General features: G+C 44.0%; 1 protein-coding gene across 4 annotated transcripts in view; it reads left to right on the forward strand.

Annotated features, from left to right (window-relative positions):
* Window positions 1-16,969, forward strand: part of col12a1b (collagen, type XII, alpha 1b) — a 140,193-nt gene that overhangs the window by 76,562 nt on the left and 46,662 nt on the right. For all 4 annotated transcript variants that reach the window (XM_034162513.1, XM_034162510.1, XM_034162511.1 and 1 more), the window contains 10 exons: window positions 3,959-4,088; window positions 4,537-4,676; window positions 4,951-5,080; window positions 7,728-7,870; window positions 9,102-9,231; window positions 11,713-11,855; window positions 13,572-13,701; window positions 14,997-15,116; window positions 15,250-15,396; window positions 15,607-15,723. In XM_034162513.1, coding sequence (XP_034018404.1) covers window positions 3,959-4,088; window positions 4,537-4,676; window positions 4,951-5,080; window positions 7,728-7,870; window positions 9,102-9,231; window positions 11,713-11,855; window positions 13,572-13,701; window positions 14,997-15,116; window positions 15,250-15,396; window positions 15,607-15,723 — 1,330 coding nt within the window. The remainder of the gene's footprint in view (window positions 1-3,958; window positions 4,089-4,536; window positions 4,677-4,950; window positions 5,081-7,727; window positions 7,871-9,101; window positions 9,232-11,712; window positions 11,856-13,571; window positions 13,702-14,996; window positions 15,117-15,249; window positions 15,397-15,606; window positions 15,724-16,969) is intronic.

Genomic DNA, 16,969 nt, shown 5'->3' on the forward strand with positions numbered 1-16,969 from the left:
GTGTATCCTTTGTGGTCACGACGGCAGCATTTCCTCGAGTTTCATTCATGCATTCACACAGTTATGTGGCATTTTTTAAATTTGTTTATTCATTTTTGAGTGAGTTGGACTGCAAGACAATCCGAGCACATTGTGGCTCTCACTGTCGGGTTTTACAGATCAAAGCATTTGATGGAATATAAACCACTTTTTAGACTCTGCAGTCATATTTCTTTGAAGAGAATTGAGACTCTGTGGTGGGACACCAAGAAGGAATGATTTCAAAGTGACTAGATTGGCTCTTTAATAGTTATTATCTGGGATAAGTCTTCAGAGTTCTGGTGTTTCTGGACTTAATGGGCCTCATGTATCAACGTTGCGTACAGCGATATTTGAGCGTATATGGGGTGTACACCAAAACGGCTGCGCTACTTGGCATTTATCAATGTGGTCGTTGGCGTACGCTGCGCTGAAAATATACACCAGGTCGAGAGTGTTATGTGTCGGACGCAGCTCGGAGAACCGACCAGCGTTTGAAAGACCCAGTATGAAATAAGCAGAGCACAGTACAAAGGCTAACTGAATTTAATACATAACAGTGATACATAAAAAACAAAGTGCGGTCTGGCGTGGTGCGCTCCCAGCAGCGCTAACGGTCCGGAGCCAGAAGCTGTTCGGACTCAAGGACCCCGCCGACACCCAGGTGGCCGCAACAAACCGAGTCTGTGAAAGAAGGAACCATTATGTGAGTCCACACTCTACACACAGAGAGAACACTTAAAGGTGTACAAACAGCAAACACTTCCTGGCTTGATTACTAATCAACTTCCCAACCTGCAGGCATGGAACATCCAGTTCACAAAACTCCACTGCAGTGGAAGTCGATACATGACTAACATACAGCTCAATATAATAAAGGTGTGAGGGACACCACATTTACTGACTGTATAAATGTTAGTCACAAAATCTAACGTACCTCAGGAAGTGTGCTGACGAGCGTGAGACCTCACCCCCTCCTCTTTCACAGACCGTGCATCAAACCTGGACGTTCTCTGCATCCATTGATGATGAGATGGCTCCCGAGACAACGATCTCACCCGTCTGGTCACAAGGTCGAGTCTCTGGAAAATACACACTGTGCACTCCAGTCTTAAATGCCACCATGTTCCAATCCATGCAGATGCACCACAGCTGTGAGTCCTGATGAGCCGCAGGTGATCAGCCTCAGGTGATCAGGGTGAGGTCCTGATAAACTCAGCAACACAGCCACTCAGTTCCAAATGCAAACCACCTGGAAGGAGAAGCAAAGGACAGAAACAAAAAGGCAGCCAGGCCCCCCCAGCCATATAACAGAGAGGTGGCATAAATTATACACCAAAATGAACCAGCGCTGGAATCCACATAAAAATGAAGATGATCAACATGATAAACAGTGCCATTATACAAATCAATGCATATGTTACATAAATAACACTTTCCTATTTATACTACATAATAATCCGGGATTGTTATGGAGCACGATCCGTGGCCACAGCGCTGACTGCAAAGACAGCGCTGCTCGCCTTTTTCTCCAGACGTCGAGCCTGGAGCCAGAGCAGCGCTGAGCTTAACTTTATGTGGTGTGATCGTTTTAGACAATGAAATTGATAATAACAACTGTAGTTTCGTCATTCCCTTAATTCGCTCGTGCTACAACCAGGTTTTGTCGTCTCCATTCGGTTGTCACAATAAAATAAATACAGAAATACATTTAAAAAATAAAGAAATCTGACAGATTAGGCGTGTCTTATTAATTGAGCGAGCAAATATCCACGTCAAGAATTATTGACATGTGAAAAGAGAATACAATGGTCCCTCGCTATAACGCTGTTCACCTGTCGTGGCCTCTGAGTCTCGCGGAGTATTTAGTCCAATTTTGCATGCCTTTTTTTTTTTTTTTACAGTGTTCTGTGTTCTGCATATCTGTTTATAAGAATCTTGTTGCCCAGAAGAAAAAAGAGCGCCAACAACTACTCGTAACTGTGTTTGTCACACGGACACAGACACCTGCTGCAGTGAGATGTGAGTGGGAAAAGGCGCAGCGTCAGGACGCAGAGGCCCTATCTGTGAAATACTGGTCAGTCACTATTAATAATTTCTTATGTGTCCGACCTCATTCATTGATCGTTAAAATTAATTCGTTAGTTCTAAATGCCATCATAATTATTTATAGGAAAACGTTCTATTTTTATTTCTCAAACAAATGTTTGGGCCTGAAAACAGTTTGGTATTATTTTCCTGCTAAGGTTTGAACTTTGAGAGTGTTTACACACGAGAGAAAAGTGAGAAAATGTTCATGCCTGATTGAGAAAGTGTATAAACTGTGTAGTGAGGGGTTTTACAGCTTTGAAACGTCTATAATAATTGTAAAAAATAACGCTGACTACGTCGCGGTTTCGCGTATTATGGGCTATTTTTTAGAACGTAACTCCAGCGATTAATGAGGGACCACTGTAACACTTTATTGATTATATACTACAAAACAATTGATACAACAGCCGCTTTTGACGCTCTATTGGCACGCGTCGTGATTGGTGGAGTTCTTTTTCATTGCCGTCTTTCCGGCTTCTATGTCGTAAAATGAGGGTGTGTCTGAAGCAGAGTCTGAATATTTATGGGCGTGTTTATTATAATTACGATCGTTTCCACCCACCGCATTTATCAAGATCACGTCAGGCGTACGCCAGAAATGGGCAGGTGTGCACTGCTTGATACATGTCACGGCGACTTTGGTGTATTTCAAGTTTACGCCGTAAATTTACGCCACAAGTGCGCAACATTGATACATGAGGCCCAATGTGCGGTTGTGAGACATGAGCCATTTTTGTCGAGCTAATACAACAACCCAAGGCGGCAACATTGTGTGGTGTTTGTGGTGACACGTGGCACCAGTGCACACTGCCAGACCAAAGATGACGAAGATGAATTTGGTACCAAGTCTCTGTGACTAATACAGTCTTTCTTGAGGTGAACATGCAGGTGCCTCATTGCTGAGTGCTCCAGTAATTGGACAAGATCAAGGGGATGTGCACTTCACACCTTTGCCCTGTTAGATAGATGGACAAACCGTAAGTCTGCCTAAGGACTGACCAAAGCACTTCAATCCTCACCTAACCAGTGGTTGGCTGTTTATCCAAAAGGCTTCTTTGGTTCAGGTGAGCTGTCCTATGCACTGTATCTTCTTGTTGTGTTTGGCGATGCTGATATCTTTGCAGGAGAATGAAGTCTTTAGGGTTCTGGTGCTTCCTTTCATACGGTATGGTTGTGAGATGTAGAGGCTAATCGGTGACTTAAGGTAATGACTGGATGCCATTGCTGCTAGGTCTCTTTGGAGGATCCTTGAGTACCGGTGGAATAACTCTGTGTAAAATGATGGATTACTTAGTGAGACTCAGGTGAAGAGGTTAACTTGCATTGTGAGGAAACACCAGCTATGATATTTTGGCCATGTGTTGTGTATTTGTGTGCACGATCCAGCATGCAGGTGCCTTAGTGTTGCAGATCCTCGTGGCTGGAGAAGGACATGAACATGCCCATGTTTCTCCTGGCTGCGGCAGATTGATGTCCACATTCAAGAGGTGGGGATGGATCAGTTGTCTGCCATCCAGGACCCAAGGTAGTTCTGTGGTGGGGTGGATGCTGTGGTGTGTGGTACCAGTGCAAGCTCCCAGACCCGACCTGGTTGTTCTGACAAACATGATGGGACCTGAGGGTTGTTGTGGTCGTGTCAATCACTAGGTCACATGGCAGACTTAATGTCAAGTCCTGGTTTGGATTTGTGTGAAGCTGACTGGAGCGTGAGGTTTGGAAGTTGTTGCAAGTATCCAAGTGGTGGTTCAGACTTTTGATGAAGTACCAGGTTTGAACCAGCTATGATGTAGAAAGTCGTGCTTTCAGATGGAGGAATTTATTTACAGATGTCTTGTTTTATACTTCATAGACTCAGGAATCTGGAATGTCGACAAACACGGTGCTGAGAGACCTGAAGCCGGACACAAAGTACAGAGTGACACTGGTGCCTGTCTACAGCGACGCAGAGGGGAAACGCATGTCGGAGATTGGAAAGACCAGTAAGTTTGGTCACGTTAGCACAGCTGTAAGCACATCTGGCTCACAAAGCGCTTTGCCAGTACTCATCTTAGTTTGTTTTATCGTCCACCAATTGCATAAAGTGTCCGTTTCAGACAGTAAACCATCAATCAGTCTAAAAACTGAATCTTCCATTCCTGAAACTGACAGTTGCCATGTGAAAACTCTTAACTTATGTGACGTTTTTCATTGTTTTGAAGAACATGTGATTTTAGGACTCTAATGCTAAATAACTAAATAATCAAAGAAAGCTGCTTGAAAGTCAGGAGATTGTGTTTTTTTCTGTGACTGACAGTTCAGAATGACTAAATTTCCCAGAACCAGTAAACCTCACACATCTGGTCTTCAGACTAGGTCAGAATTAACCCAGTGAGGACACTCAAACCACTTTCTGTCCAGACTCTTAATGGCTCTGTGGTGTGTTGACAGAGGCCCTGGGCGGTGTGAAAAACCTGCAGGTCACTGATCCCACCACCAGCTCCCTGAAGGTGCGCTGGGACCCAGCGGAGGGCAATGTTCGGCAGTACCGCCTCTTTTACGTCCCCAAGACCGGCGGTGCAGAGGACATGGTGAGACCTCATCATACGTTATTGTCCATTCAGCAGCATTGGGCTCGACGCTTTCAGTTGTTCACACAAATATTTGATGCAATATGATTCCCGATGTCCAATTTCTTGAAGAATTTTGAACTTTATCAGAATATGAGAACAGGTATCTAATTCTGTAGGAATGCCCTTTTCTGAAGCCACATATGGCTCCTGTTTCAAATACAGTACATGTAAACCTTATTTTATTGGCTTAAGTTTGGCTCTTCAGTAGTTTTTTTCCTCTGTGCGTGAGCAGGAACAGGTCTCTGGTGGGACCACGAGCACTGTGCTGAGGAACCTGCTATCAGACACGCCCTACACAGTGACTGTAGTCCCAGTTTACCCAGAAGGAGAAGGTCTGCGGCAGTCAGATGATGGAAAAACTTGTAAGTCCTTAAAGCTTCAGTGACCATTTGGCTCAAATGTCAGTAAACACAGTAGAACATTGTAGCTGATTTGAGTAGAAACATGTGAAACTGCAACTGAGTTCAATAGAACTTACAACTGGTCTAAGTGGAAACTGTCGGAACCTGAACTAGTTTCATTAAAAACTGTCAAAACTGCAGCTGACTTCAGAATAAAATGCTGTAGCTTTATCTGGCCTCAGTAGCAGCTGTCAGAACTTCAACTGGCCTAATTGGAAACAGGCAAATCTGCAGTTGGCCTCAGTATAAACTGTTCATTCTTCATCTGGCCTCAGTAGAAACTGTCAGGCCTTCAGGTGGTCTCAATAGAAACTGTCAGGCCTTCAGGTGGTCTCAGTAGAAACTGTCAGGCCTTCAGGTGGTCTCAATAGAAACTGCCAGGACTTCATTTGGTCTCAGTAGAAACTGTCAGGCCTTCAGGTGGTCTCAGTAGAAACTGTCAGGCCTTCAGGTGGTCTCAGTAGAAACTGTCAGGACTTCAGGTGGTCTCAGTAGAAACTGTCAGGCCTTCAGTTGATCTCAGTAGAAACTGTCAGGCCTTCATCTGGCCTCAGTAGAAACTGTCAGGCCTTCAGGTGGTCTCAGTAGAAACTGTCAGACCTTCAGTTGGTCTCAGTAGAAACTGTCAGGCCTTCAGTTGGTCTCAGTAGAAACTGTCAGACCTTCAGTTGGTCTCAGTAGAAACTGTCAGGCCTTCAGGTGGTCTCAGTAGAACCTGTCAGGCCTTCAGGTGGTCTCAGTAGAAACTGTCAGACCTTCAGTTGGTCTCAATAGAAACTGTCAGGCCTTCAGGTGGCCTCAGTAGAAACTGTCAGTGATTCACGTGGCCTCACTATAAACAATCAGGGCTTCACATGGCCTCAGTAGAAACTGTCAAGGCTTCAGGTGGCCTCAGTAGAAACTGTCAGGACTTCAGTTGGTCTCAGTAGAAACTGTCAGGACTTCAGGTGGTCTCAGTAGAAACTGTCAGGCCTTCAGGTGGTCTCAGTAGAAACTGTCAGACCTTCAGTTGGTCTCAGTAGAAACTGTCAGGCCTTCAGATGGTCTCAGTAGAAACTGTCAGACCTTCAGTTGGTCTCAGTAGAAACTGTCAGGCCTTCAGGTGGTCTCAGTAGAAACTGTCAGACGTTCAGTTGGTCTCAGTAGAAACTGTCAGGCCTTCAGGTGGTCTCAGTAGAAACTGTCAGACCTTCAGTTGGTCTCAGTAGAAACTGTCAGGCCTTCAGGTGGTCTCAGTAGAAACTGTCAGGCCTTCAGGTGGTCTCAGTAGAAACTGTCAGGCCTTCATTTGGCCTCAGTAGAAACTGTCAGAACTTCAGGTAGCCTCAGTAGAAACTGTCAGTGATTCACGTGGCCTCACTATAAACAATCAGGGCTTCAGGTGGCCTCAGTAGAAACTGTCAGGGCTTCAGTTGGCCTCAGCTGAAAGGTTCGTTCCTGCCTTGTGAAAGATCCCCTCCCTCAGAGAGTTTGTTCATTTCTAGTTCCATGACCTTTTTATTGGTGTTGCTTTGTGTGACTGCTCCTTTTGGACGTCTCTTCGGTTCGTGTTGAAACAGTCTCCATCTGTTTTGTCACTTCACCCTGAGGGACGTTGGATGATTTAGGCGTTGGGCAGTTTGACTGACTGCACTGTGCTTTTCATTGACCTTTCGCATTCACCTGGGACACTGTGTTTGTCTGTGAAGACGTTTCTGATGTCTCACGTTGAAAAACAGCCAGCTGGGTTTAACCCTGGAGGGACGCCGTGGATCGGTTTTGTGTTACTGGCTGCTGCGTGGTAAGAGGACAACCTTTGACCTCTGTTGGCTCTGCGGTCTGGATGGTCTACAGAACATGTTATGTTGGCAGGTTAGACTTGTCCAGCAGTGACGTGCAGCTCTCAGTGACTCATTCCTTCGATGAATATGAGCCTGTGTGCTGATGGTAATGTCCTCTTTTTTTTTTTGCATGTCCAGAGACTAAGTCCACTTATTCAACAGCTCCACTGTTCGTCTCCAGAAGGAATGTGTCAGAAAATGGATATTAGGTGTAGATGAAGACAGTAATTCAGTGGCTCTTAAAGCTATAAGGCGATTAACAGATGACATCATCTCTCTGGAGGACAGACGGTAATTTGTCTTGGAGGACAAATGGAAAAACATCCTGACAGACTTTATCCTCTGAGAGTTTCAGAACTTATGTTTTTTTTATTCTTCTCAGCTTACATTGACTGACTGCATGCAGTTTTTTTTTTTTTTTTAATTGAGCTAAAGTTTCAAATACCAGCAGAATAAGAGCATCTGGTTTTGTTTAAACAGGAAGTTAAGGGCTTTTACATGAACCCAAACGTGTGCTACTTCTCTCCATGCAGACACAATAAAATGTCTTTTGCTTCACTCAGTGTTTGACTTCATTATGTAGTCTGTCCCGGGTCCCAGTGCAGCCGAAAAACTGAAACAAACTCCACTCCATCCTTCGCTCCTCTGCTGTCTCGTTTTTTACTCGGCAGCCGCCACTTTTTACGGGAAACAGTCACTTGTTTTGCTGTTGCTAAGTGATGGGTGTCAACATGGCTCCCCCGCACCCTTCCTCACTTCACTTCCTGTTGACCTCTGTGACCTTGCAGTGCCACGTACACCACCCAGGAATCTCCAGGTGTACAACCCCACTCCCAACAGCCTGAACGTCCGCTGGGAGCCCGCCACAGGCCAGGTCCAGCAGTACCGCATGGTTTACGCCCCCCTGAATGGCGTCAGACCCGCTGAGTCGGTGAGTTAGCAGCTGCACGTTTACTGTCACAGTGAGAGAGAGGGTGAGTGTCTGTGGCTTCAGAAGCACAATGCATGATGGGAGCAATTCAGTGTCAGAGCAGTCGATGTGAAATTGAAACGAGTGTGGCGGGAAAGATGCAGCGGTTGTGACAAACTGGCTTTTATAACTCATTTTGTTTTGTTTTTTAGTTTTCTCACTGTCGTAGATGAAATATTAAACTATTAACTGGTCATGTGACACTGAAAACATGAGCAGTCAGAAATCGTTGTTCCACCATCTGTAATTAACTGCACCGTAGTGCCACTGTGGGCGCTGTTTCAACAAACGCCAATTAACATGGAAACCAAAGGGAGATATGAAACACCTGAAACTTCCTCCAACTTTAAAATGTAGTTGAATCGTCAATGAGCCATATTCCTTGAGTCCAAAGACAGACCGACTGTTTTTCTTTTGAAGAAAATCACGATGTCTATGTGGAAACACTGAATTCTGTGAGTATTGAATGGCGCATCAAATCGGGTGAACTCATTGTTCTCCTCTGTCTTATCTCCATTTTTTCCTTCCCATCTGATTAAAGTGGAACAAGCACAGGGTCACAGCTTTCACCGGGTCAGTCTATTTCATGGAAACAAACAGGTGCTCATTTTTAATACTTGAGTCTCTCAGCATTCACAGCACAGATGTTTGCACACCGCTAATTATGCTAAAACACTTAAATATGGAAATCATGACTTGCCAGATTTTTCTGTCTCTCCATCAGCTTTGATTTCACGCAACGGTGCAGAAATCTGGATTGTAGCAAGACAAATAGGGGGCTTTGTTTTCCCACAAAGAGTTTGACCTCTGACTGAAATCTCGCACATCTGTGTGTCTGATGTCACTGAACGTTCCTTACGGTTGGTGTTGTGAGGTCGCCGTGATGCTGATGATCCTGAGCTCCGGCTTCTAATCTGCTCTATCTCAGAGTCGCCAAAAAGGCACTCTGCAGCCGCGTCCTCACTCAAGCTGTTTATCAGTCCATCCACTTAGTGAATGACTGATTTGTTTGGTGACTTGTGTTAGTGTTTCAGGACGACTTTGGCAGCCTGGGAAATAACTGGATGTGCAGTGAGATCATTGTGTACGCGGTTGCTTCCAAATCTTCATGGAATGCATGAAGATACTAATTTGAATCTGTAAAAACTGTAACGTTGACATTGACATTTTCGTTGGATTTTTCTCCATACAGGTGCTGGTTCCAGCAAGTACTAACAACGGTTTTCTAGATAACCTGATCCCGGACACCCCCTACTCCGTCAGCGTTACGGCTCTGTATGCTGACGGCAAGGGACCACTGGTGAAGAGCAACGGCAAAACCTGTAAGTGCAACATCCTTGTGACATTGGAATCAGGTGGCCAAATCAGCTGTTTACACTTTGATCCAGTCACATGAACATGTACACACACGGTGTGTACTCTGACAAAGTGCCAGTCTTAACCAGGACGATCTGGCCGCTGACTGGCTACTGACAGTAGTAGAGGATGATGTCAAGTGAGGATTCAGTGCGGTTTTAAAAAGGTGACTGAACGATGAGTTGCGTTTACATGTCAGCCTCCAACAAAGAACCTTCAGAATGAAGAAACAAGACGGGATTCAGCTCAGTGTCCATCACAGATAATGTTCTGAAACCACATGAGGCACTTTAATATTGGAATTACTCTCCTTCCGTTTCACAGGACGAGCTGAGGGTCGACTTACTGTATCTTCAACACTGTCACATAAAACAGGACAGTTTTTAACGGAAATAATAAATAGAGGCGAGCTGCAGTTTTCAAATTGCTTGTGGTTAAACATCTTTGTATTAATTGGGATGTTACTCAATTAATACTTTGTTTTAATATTTGTTTGAATGATTTTTTTTTAACATTGGAAGTGTACAATATCCCACATTTTTAGGACTTTATGTACAGATATGTGGGCCCTATATTAGCACCATAACCACCTGCTGATTTTGCTCTGTTAACTATGTCTACCACTACCTTTTGTGCTTTATTTCACGCACATCTGTACAATTTATCCTGTGCAATAATTTTACCAACATGTATACATATTTATATTCATCTATATTCTATTTTCACATAATCTATTCACATCAGTATTTATGCTCCCACCAGCAAAAACTGCAATTTATGCTGCGTTTACACATAACGGTGACAAGTCATAAATGCCACAAAGTACACATTCTTGGCTGCTGATCACGAATGTGATTATTCGGGGCAGAGGCGTCAGGTGTCCTCAGGAACTGCTGCAACCTGTTACCACACGTTACGATTAATGGCACGTGTTGCTGGAGAATTATCAGGAACCATTACGCACGGTCAAGAATAGTGTTCCGCGTTGTTGCGCGCTAACAGCGCATTGTTAAGTTCTGTCACGTTGTGAATGAGGTGAATTGTCTCCACACACACACCCATATTCATCCAACCGAATTCAGATCGCTCCAATTTTTCAGAAGAACTTTGTGACTGTATGCATAGTTGGGCTCTGTGCCATGGGGTGGCGCAGAGAGGAGGAGGAGGACAGAGCCAGATGTGTGGCTTCATGCGGCTCTCGTCTCGCGCGTTTTCCCAAACATCAGGCGGATGCAGCAGGTGGAACACCTGCAGGAGCGCGCTGAAGAGCACTCAAATTAGACTTTTAGCCAACTTGGTGTCAGCAATCAAACTGAATGCGGTGCAGCAGGGTTTAATTGTGTGCACACTTCTTCCTCCGCCGGACTGGAGGAGGTGCAGAGATGTCTGGCTGCACGTGAGTCTCCTCTCGCTCCTCTGGCTCAGACTCATTCTCCCGCTCATCGGTTACAACAGCAGGTGGAACACCTGCAGGAGCGTCCTGAGGAGCTTCAGCAGGAACCGTGGAACGACATGGAGCCGAGTTTAATTGTGCGCACATGACAGAAAACTGATGTGTTGTGGCACGCAGTGAAATGTGACGCCGCGTTACAAGTCGTGTCAAAACTTGACAGTTTCCGTGTCACTTCATAATAACGCGTGACAGTTTGGGCTCCAAGAACCATCACAGGAACCACTACGAACATTGTCACGTTCTATTAAGGATCAGTACTCATCAAGACGGATCAATAAGCTCAGTTGCGACCTCCACGACGTGAGACAAAATGAGGGTGCTGTGTGACATTCGTGGAAGATTTTTTGACAGGCAAAAACATGCTCCATGAATATCAAGAATATCACACACCAACACGCACTATTAAGAAACCTATTCAGATGTGTTAAGTCACATTAAATGTGTCACGAATGACAGAAAAATGACATTCGTAACGCGTCTTGGTTATATGTAAACGCACCTTTAGTCACCTTACTTTAATGTACATTTTTTTCTTTTTTCATATTTTTTTACTACTGTATGACTCTTGCTGCTGCAACAAGTGCTTTTCCCCACTGTGGGATCAATAAAGTTTATCTTGTCTATCTTGACCATCTGTAGCGCACAGTCCAAAGTACATACAGGAAGTGCATTGTGGGCGGGTCCAGCTCCACTTTATTTATACAGTGCAGAATCTGCATGAAAAGTCAAGTGCAGAGTGCAAAGGGTTTGTATTTTGTCACAGGTGTGCTTTGGGTGTAACAAAAATTAAACCAATCTGAGTCACCTGTAATTGAAGCGAGAGGTTTTCTGGCGAGGACATGGATCTGCATGCAGAACTCACACCACCATAACACCATAACTGAGGTGGATGTGGTCACATGTAGTTAATCACACGGTTAACAATTAATATGTAGACGCTCAGTGTCCTCTGCAGAGTTTTTGTGCACGTTAATATGGTGTGTATCTGTTGCAGTGCCCCGTACTGGTCCCAGGAACATGCGTGTCTTTGATTCCACCACCAACACCCTGACCATCGGCTGGGACCACGCTGAGGGTCCAGTGAGGCAGTACAAGATCAGTTACGCCCCCATGAACGGAGACCCCGTCACAGAGTTTGTGAGTACAGTTAAAAAAAAAAAAAGAAAACGTGCACCTGAAGACTGTCTATGTTGCACACATCAAAATATTTGGTGGGTCAGGAGGTCAGATTCTATTTTCATTGTGGTCAGATTGGACTTATTCTCTTTAAATTAATGTTTTATGTTCATATCAGTTGTGCTTTGGAATGCTTTGCTCCGCCCACAGCTACTTAACTCAGTCGTACTCAACCTGTTACGAGCTGGGAAACGCCAGCCTTAAGGGTTAACGGCCCGACCCCACCTGGGTTAGAAGAGTCCAGATGTTTAAGATCAGTGTAGTTTGAAATCACTAAATAACACATCAAATGTATCTTATTTTGGTGATGGATGAATAATTGCCATTGGAACGTCTGCTGAGGAACAAGTTTAAAGTTAAATAATTTCCATCGGGCTAAATAAAGTTGATCTTATCTTTAATGTAATAAAACTGAGAACATTAAGTGTAACAACCTGAAGCCCTCATAAAGACTGACGTTTGTTTGGAGCGGCACAAAAATGCGTCAGAATAACCTATGTGCCCCGAATGCACTCGTTTTCCTACGTTTTTATTGATGAACTTGAAGTACTGGCGTAAAATAAAATAAAATAAATAAAAAGATAAATTTCACTTGCACGCTTTGGGGATGAATCTAAGTTCACCCCGTGCTCTGATGTTACATTCAAACTATGCGGTGAAGTCATAATTCAGAGAACCTTTGGCTCGTTCTCTAAATAAAACACCGATTAGTGAGACTAATTACAGGCTCACTTAAACAAACACGGTAATTTGGGCCATAATGGCGTTATTAATAGTCCGAGGTGACGAGGTGGATGAATGGTGGAGATTGTCCAGCTGCGTTTGCGCTCTGCTTCTTCGTGAAGCACCTGTTGTGTGTGTGAGTCAGCGAACTGCAGCACAGAGACGATGAAGAAACGATTTCTTACGGCTGACGACTGATGACACGTGCACAACTTCATCAGAGGGGAATCTATGGTTTATATCATCACACAGCCTCCAGAGAAGATCCATAATCCTAAACGGCAGCTTGATCCCTGACTGTCATTGAGAGATTATTCTGATAAATGACATCAAGTTACATCACATTTTAAGGCAGAAATTCTCTTAAGAGTCATAATTTCTGTTTTTTCCCCGTTATTTCTTAATTAGGTGTTGAAATTTATTAATAACACAACACAGACACTTGGAAGCTGCACAGTAAAAAAAAAAAAAAACAGTGCAAAAAGGAAAAAGCTTTAATAAATAAAGGACCTGTCTTCTTTCTATCTTCTATCACTGTTTGTTTCTATGGGGCTCTGTCTAAGACTATGTGGGCGTGGCTACAGATATGGATATATCATATAAATCATGTGACATATGTCACAGAGGTTAAAACGAGCTGTTTCAAGTTTTATTTACGGGGGTGTATGTGTATATCAACTTGTATGAAAACATCAAATCTGAACTGCATTTATCTCTAAACGATACGGAAATAGTAATTTTGCACAATAGGATCCCTTTAATGTGACACCTGATTGGTCACAGACTTTTGGGGTTTATATATATATATATATATATATATATATATATATATATATATATATATATAAACAATAAAAACAAAAGAGAAGTTTAAACAGCTGCTGGTTAAGACTGGTAAACTGGTAACCAGCAAAACAAAGAGCTCTGACCTCATGTGTGGGATCTGATCCACAGACTGCAGTTCCTGGGAACAGAAACAATGCCATGCTGCAGAACTTGTCACCAAACACCCCATACAACATCACCGTGGAGAGCGTCTATGCCGAGGGCCCCGGAGGCTCCCTCAATGGGAACGGACGCACAGGTGAGAACAACAGCATGCGCTCCTCAACCTGACCTGAGCTTCTGAGAGAAGGTCTCCTAGAGTGTGGGAGTCGGACTCGTGGAACCAATCCCACCAGTAAAACCGGAAAACTGAGTTCCAGTCAAAAGATTTCTTTTAGCGGTGAACTTATGTGTTTTAACTGTCCTGTCGCAGCTGCAGAGCTGTGAGCACCGCGTGAAGACAAAATAAACACCATCGGCACACATTAGTCTGCAGCGCCAGCACATGTTGGCGTGACCAAAGCAGCGGGATTTTACAGCAGGCCGACTGTGAAAGCACTCTGACTGGTGAGGATTAGCATGACATACAAACAAGAAGAAGTTGTGGAAGTGCCCACGTGTTGAGCGCGTTCAGACGGCGGCGCTGATCCTCGACCACGCACATAAAATGACTCAGTGTAAACACATATAATGGACTTTACAAACAGACGTAAAGGAAGATAAGTTAGCAGAGAGTTGTTCCTGCTGAGATTTTCTCTTATTTAGAAGAAAAAAGTTGCTTTTGTTTCAGAAATTTGAAGATATATAAATTATTTTCATAATGATTTCATGTAGTTTTCTATTTTTACTAACTTTTGATGAGAGATTACTGGATTCATGTGCATTTGACAAAATGTTTGCAGTATAATGCAGTAAGTAGTCAGTGTTCTCAAACTGTCTCCATAAAGGGCCAGTAGGGGGCAGATTTTCTTTCACTCTTCTCCAGCTGGTAGAGTTTGGTTACCAAAAACCAGCACCATGTCAGACCTTCACTGAACCAGTTTGAGACGCCTTTCTGAGTGTGAACCTTCAACACGGCCCAAAATTCCCATTTTTGTCACGTAAAAGTGGTTTGAAATATCGTGGCCTACAAGTAATAAGAAAAGGTTTTAGAGCAGGTGTCTACCAAGATGTAGACCTTGGTTCCGCTCCCAGTCACACTACCTGTCCACATCATTGGACAAGACTCTTCGTCCACCCAGCTGTAAACGGGCACTGACTTGGCTGATGAAGTAACCCGAGATGGACCAACCTCTTGTCCAGGGGGAGCCGTAGACTCTAACCAGCTTCATGTTACTCAACCCAAGGATTCCATCGGCCCATTTGTGGTTTTATGCCCCCCACAGCCCCCCACTCATATCCTCAATATTTATTTTCTGGCTTTGCTCATTTAAAAAAAAAAAATTTCAATTTATTTATTTGCTGAACTGCATCCAGTATTTGAGTTATGCTGCGATCATCTGACTCTGAGGACAGTGTCACGTGACTTGGCTGTTTTGTTGTTTCCTGTCGCAGTGGGTCTGCTGAGTCCCAGGAACCTTCGAGTGTCTGATGAGTGGTACACCCGTTTCAGAGTGGCCTGGGATGCGGCACCAGCTCCTGTGGAGGGATACAAACTCATCTACACACCAAAAGGTGAGACGGTGACGCCATCAACATCTATAAACACAAATCTGACAGGATGAAGAACAAAAGCCTCCATGCATCTCAGATATTTAAGATAAAATCCTCCAGATTAGAAATCTTTCATTACTTGTTGTGTTTGCAGGCAAAGACCAGCCCGTTGAATTCTTTGTTGGCGATGTGACCTCGTACACGCTGCACAACCTGCAGCCTGGAACCACTTACGATGTCAAAGTGTTGGCGCAGTACACCGGCGGCATCAGTGGCCCACTCACTGGACAGGGAACCACACGTACGTACCTGTGTAGAAGGACAAGACGTGTTACTTATAGAGTTTTACCTTTAGATCAAAAATAATACTCAAACCTCAAATATCAAACCTGTTTTTGATTAAACTTGGCAGGTGCATCGGGTCTTTGGATGCGGTCTTACTGTCAGTTGTGACAAATTCTGGACATTGAGAAATCACAAAGAAGAAAGTGATATTTTTTGTCTTCTACAGTCAATCTGAACGTGAGCAACATTGAAACCTACAACGTTGGCTCCAACACCTTCTGCATCAACTGGACTCCTCACCGGGCAGCGACCTCCTACCGCATTAAACTCAACCCTGCAGACCGTAAGTCTTGTTTTGACCAAATGTATTGCCTTCACTTCCCTGAAGCCATACTAGAAGATAATTAAGTACATTTATTAAACTCTTAAGTACCCTGTACTTTACCTGACTCACTTGAGGCAGTGAAACAATCCACTGTTTTTCTGGAGTGTACCATGCCCTGAGATTTGGCCTTGGGTATTCTTATGACAAATGCTTCACTGAGCTGAGGTCATGATTTAAAGAAACCATCAGAACTACATTATCTCCAATCCTAAGAACTCCGTAATGGTCACTCTCCAACTCAACTGTCCTTGGAGCTGAAAATTAAAGGTACTGCCTTGTTAGAGTCTGAGAGTCATGATGGTCATCCATTGTTCCAAACACCCCCTATTGCTGCAATACCCACCACAAGCCAAACCTAACTTCTCAAAAGCCACAAAACATACTGTCGAATGGATTGGAACACTTGCAGGACCCCTTTAGTATCCTTAGAGAGTCGAGAGGTGGTCCAGTGTTCCACAACATGGACTTCTTTTATCTAGCTTCCCCTTTCCGGCACTTGAACATAAAGTTTCTCAGAGACACTGGGTGGTGTGATACTTCAAAGATCTGAGCCAACACTCAGTGACAATGTCAAGCACACAATTTTCCCCACTATTTACATTTTGGCCTTCGCCTGCAGTCCAGTCATGAACATTTGGATGTGAGTGAAAGAATGAGGTCAGACAAAAATAGTTGAAATGAGTTCCTTTGGCACAGTGGCTGGACCCATACAGAGAGCTTGAAGGACCTCAGAGTAGAACCACTGCTTGCTCATGTTGAAAGCAGCTCCTTAACCTTGTTCAGACACCTTGGGATGCCTCCACGTGGGGTCGGGTCCACTTTACCTTCTGCCAATGAACAGCCTCAGATCAGTGGTGGAAATCCAATGGACATATCAACAGATGAACAGCAGTTACAGAGGAAAAACAAATGAATTTCTCATTAAAATAACTTGACGGTAGATTTCTGCATGTGCAAAGTGCAAAGAGGAACTGTTTATGACTTTTTGGAGATACTTAGTTAAGCTGTGGGAACACTTTTTATGTTTATGGTTCTGGAAGAGTTTTTCAGCCCTGAGGAGGTAAACTAAGTAAAACCACGTTGGTTATCTCAGGGCGGGTCATTGTTCAGCTGGACTTATTTTCAACATTTACCAGAAATGTTGCTTTTAATCAGCCTCTGGTCCGGTTTTCAGGACTTTGATGTCAAAGCTCTGGACCTGAGC

Source organism: Thalassophryne amazonica, chromosome 21, assembly GCF_902500255.1.
Source record: "Thalassophryne amazonica chromosome 21, fThaAma1.1, whole genome shotgun sequence".
NCBI lineage: Eukaryota > Metazoa > Chordata > Actinopteri > Batrachoidiformes > Batrachoididae > Thalassophryne > Thalassophryne amazonica.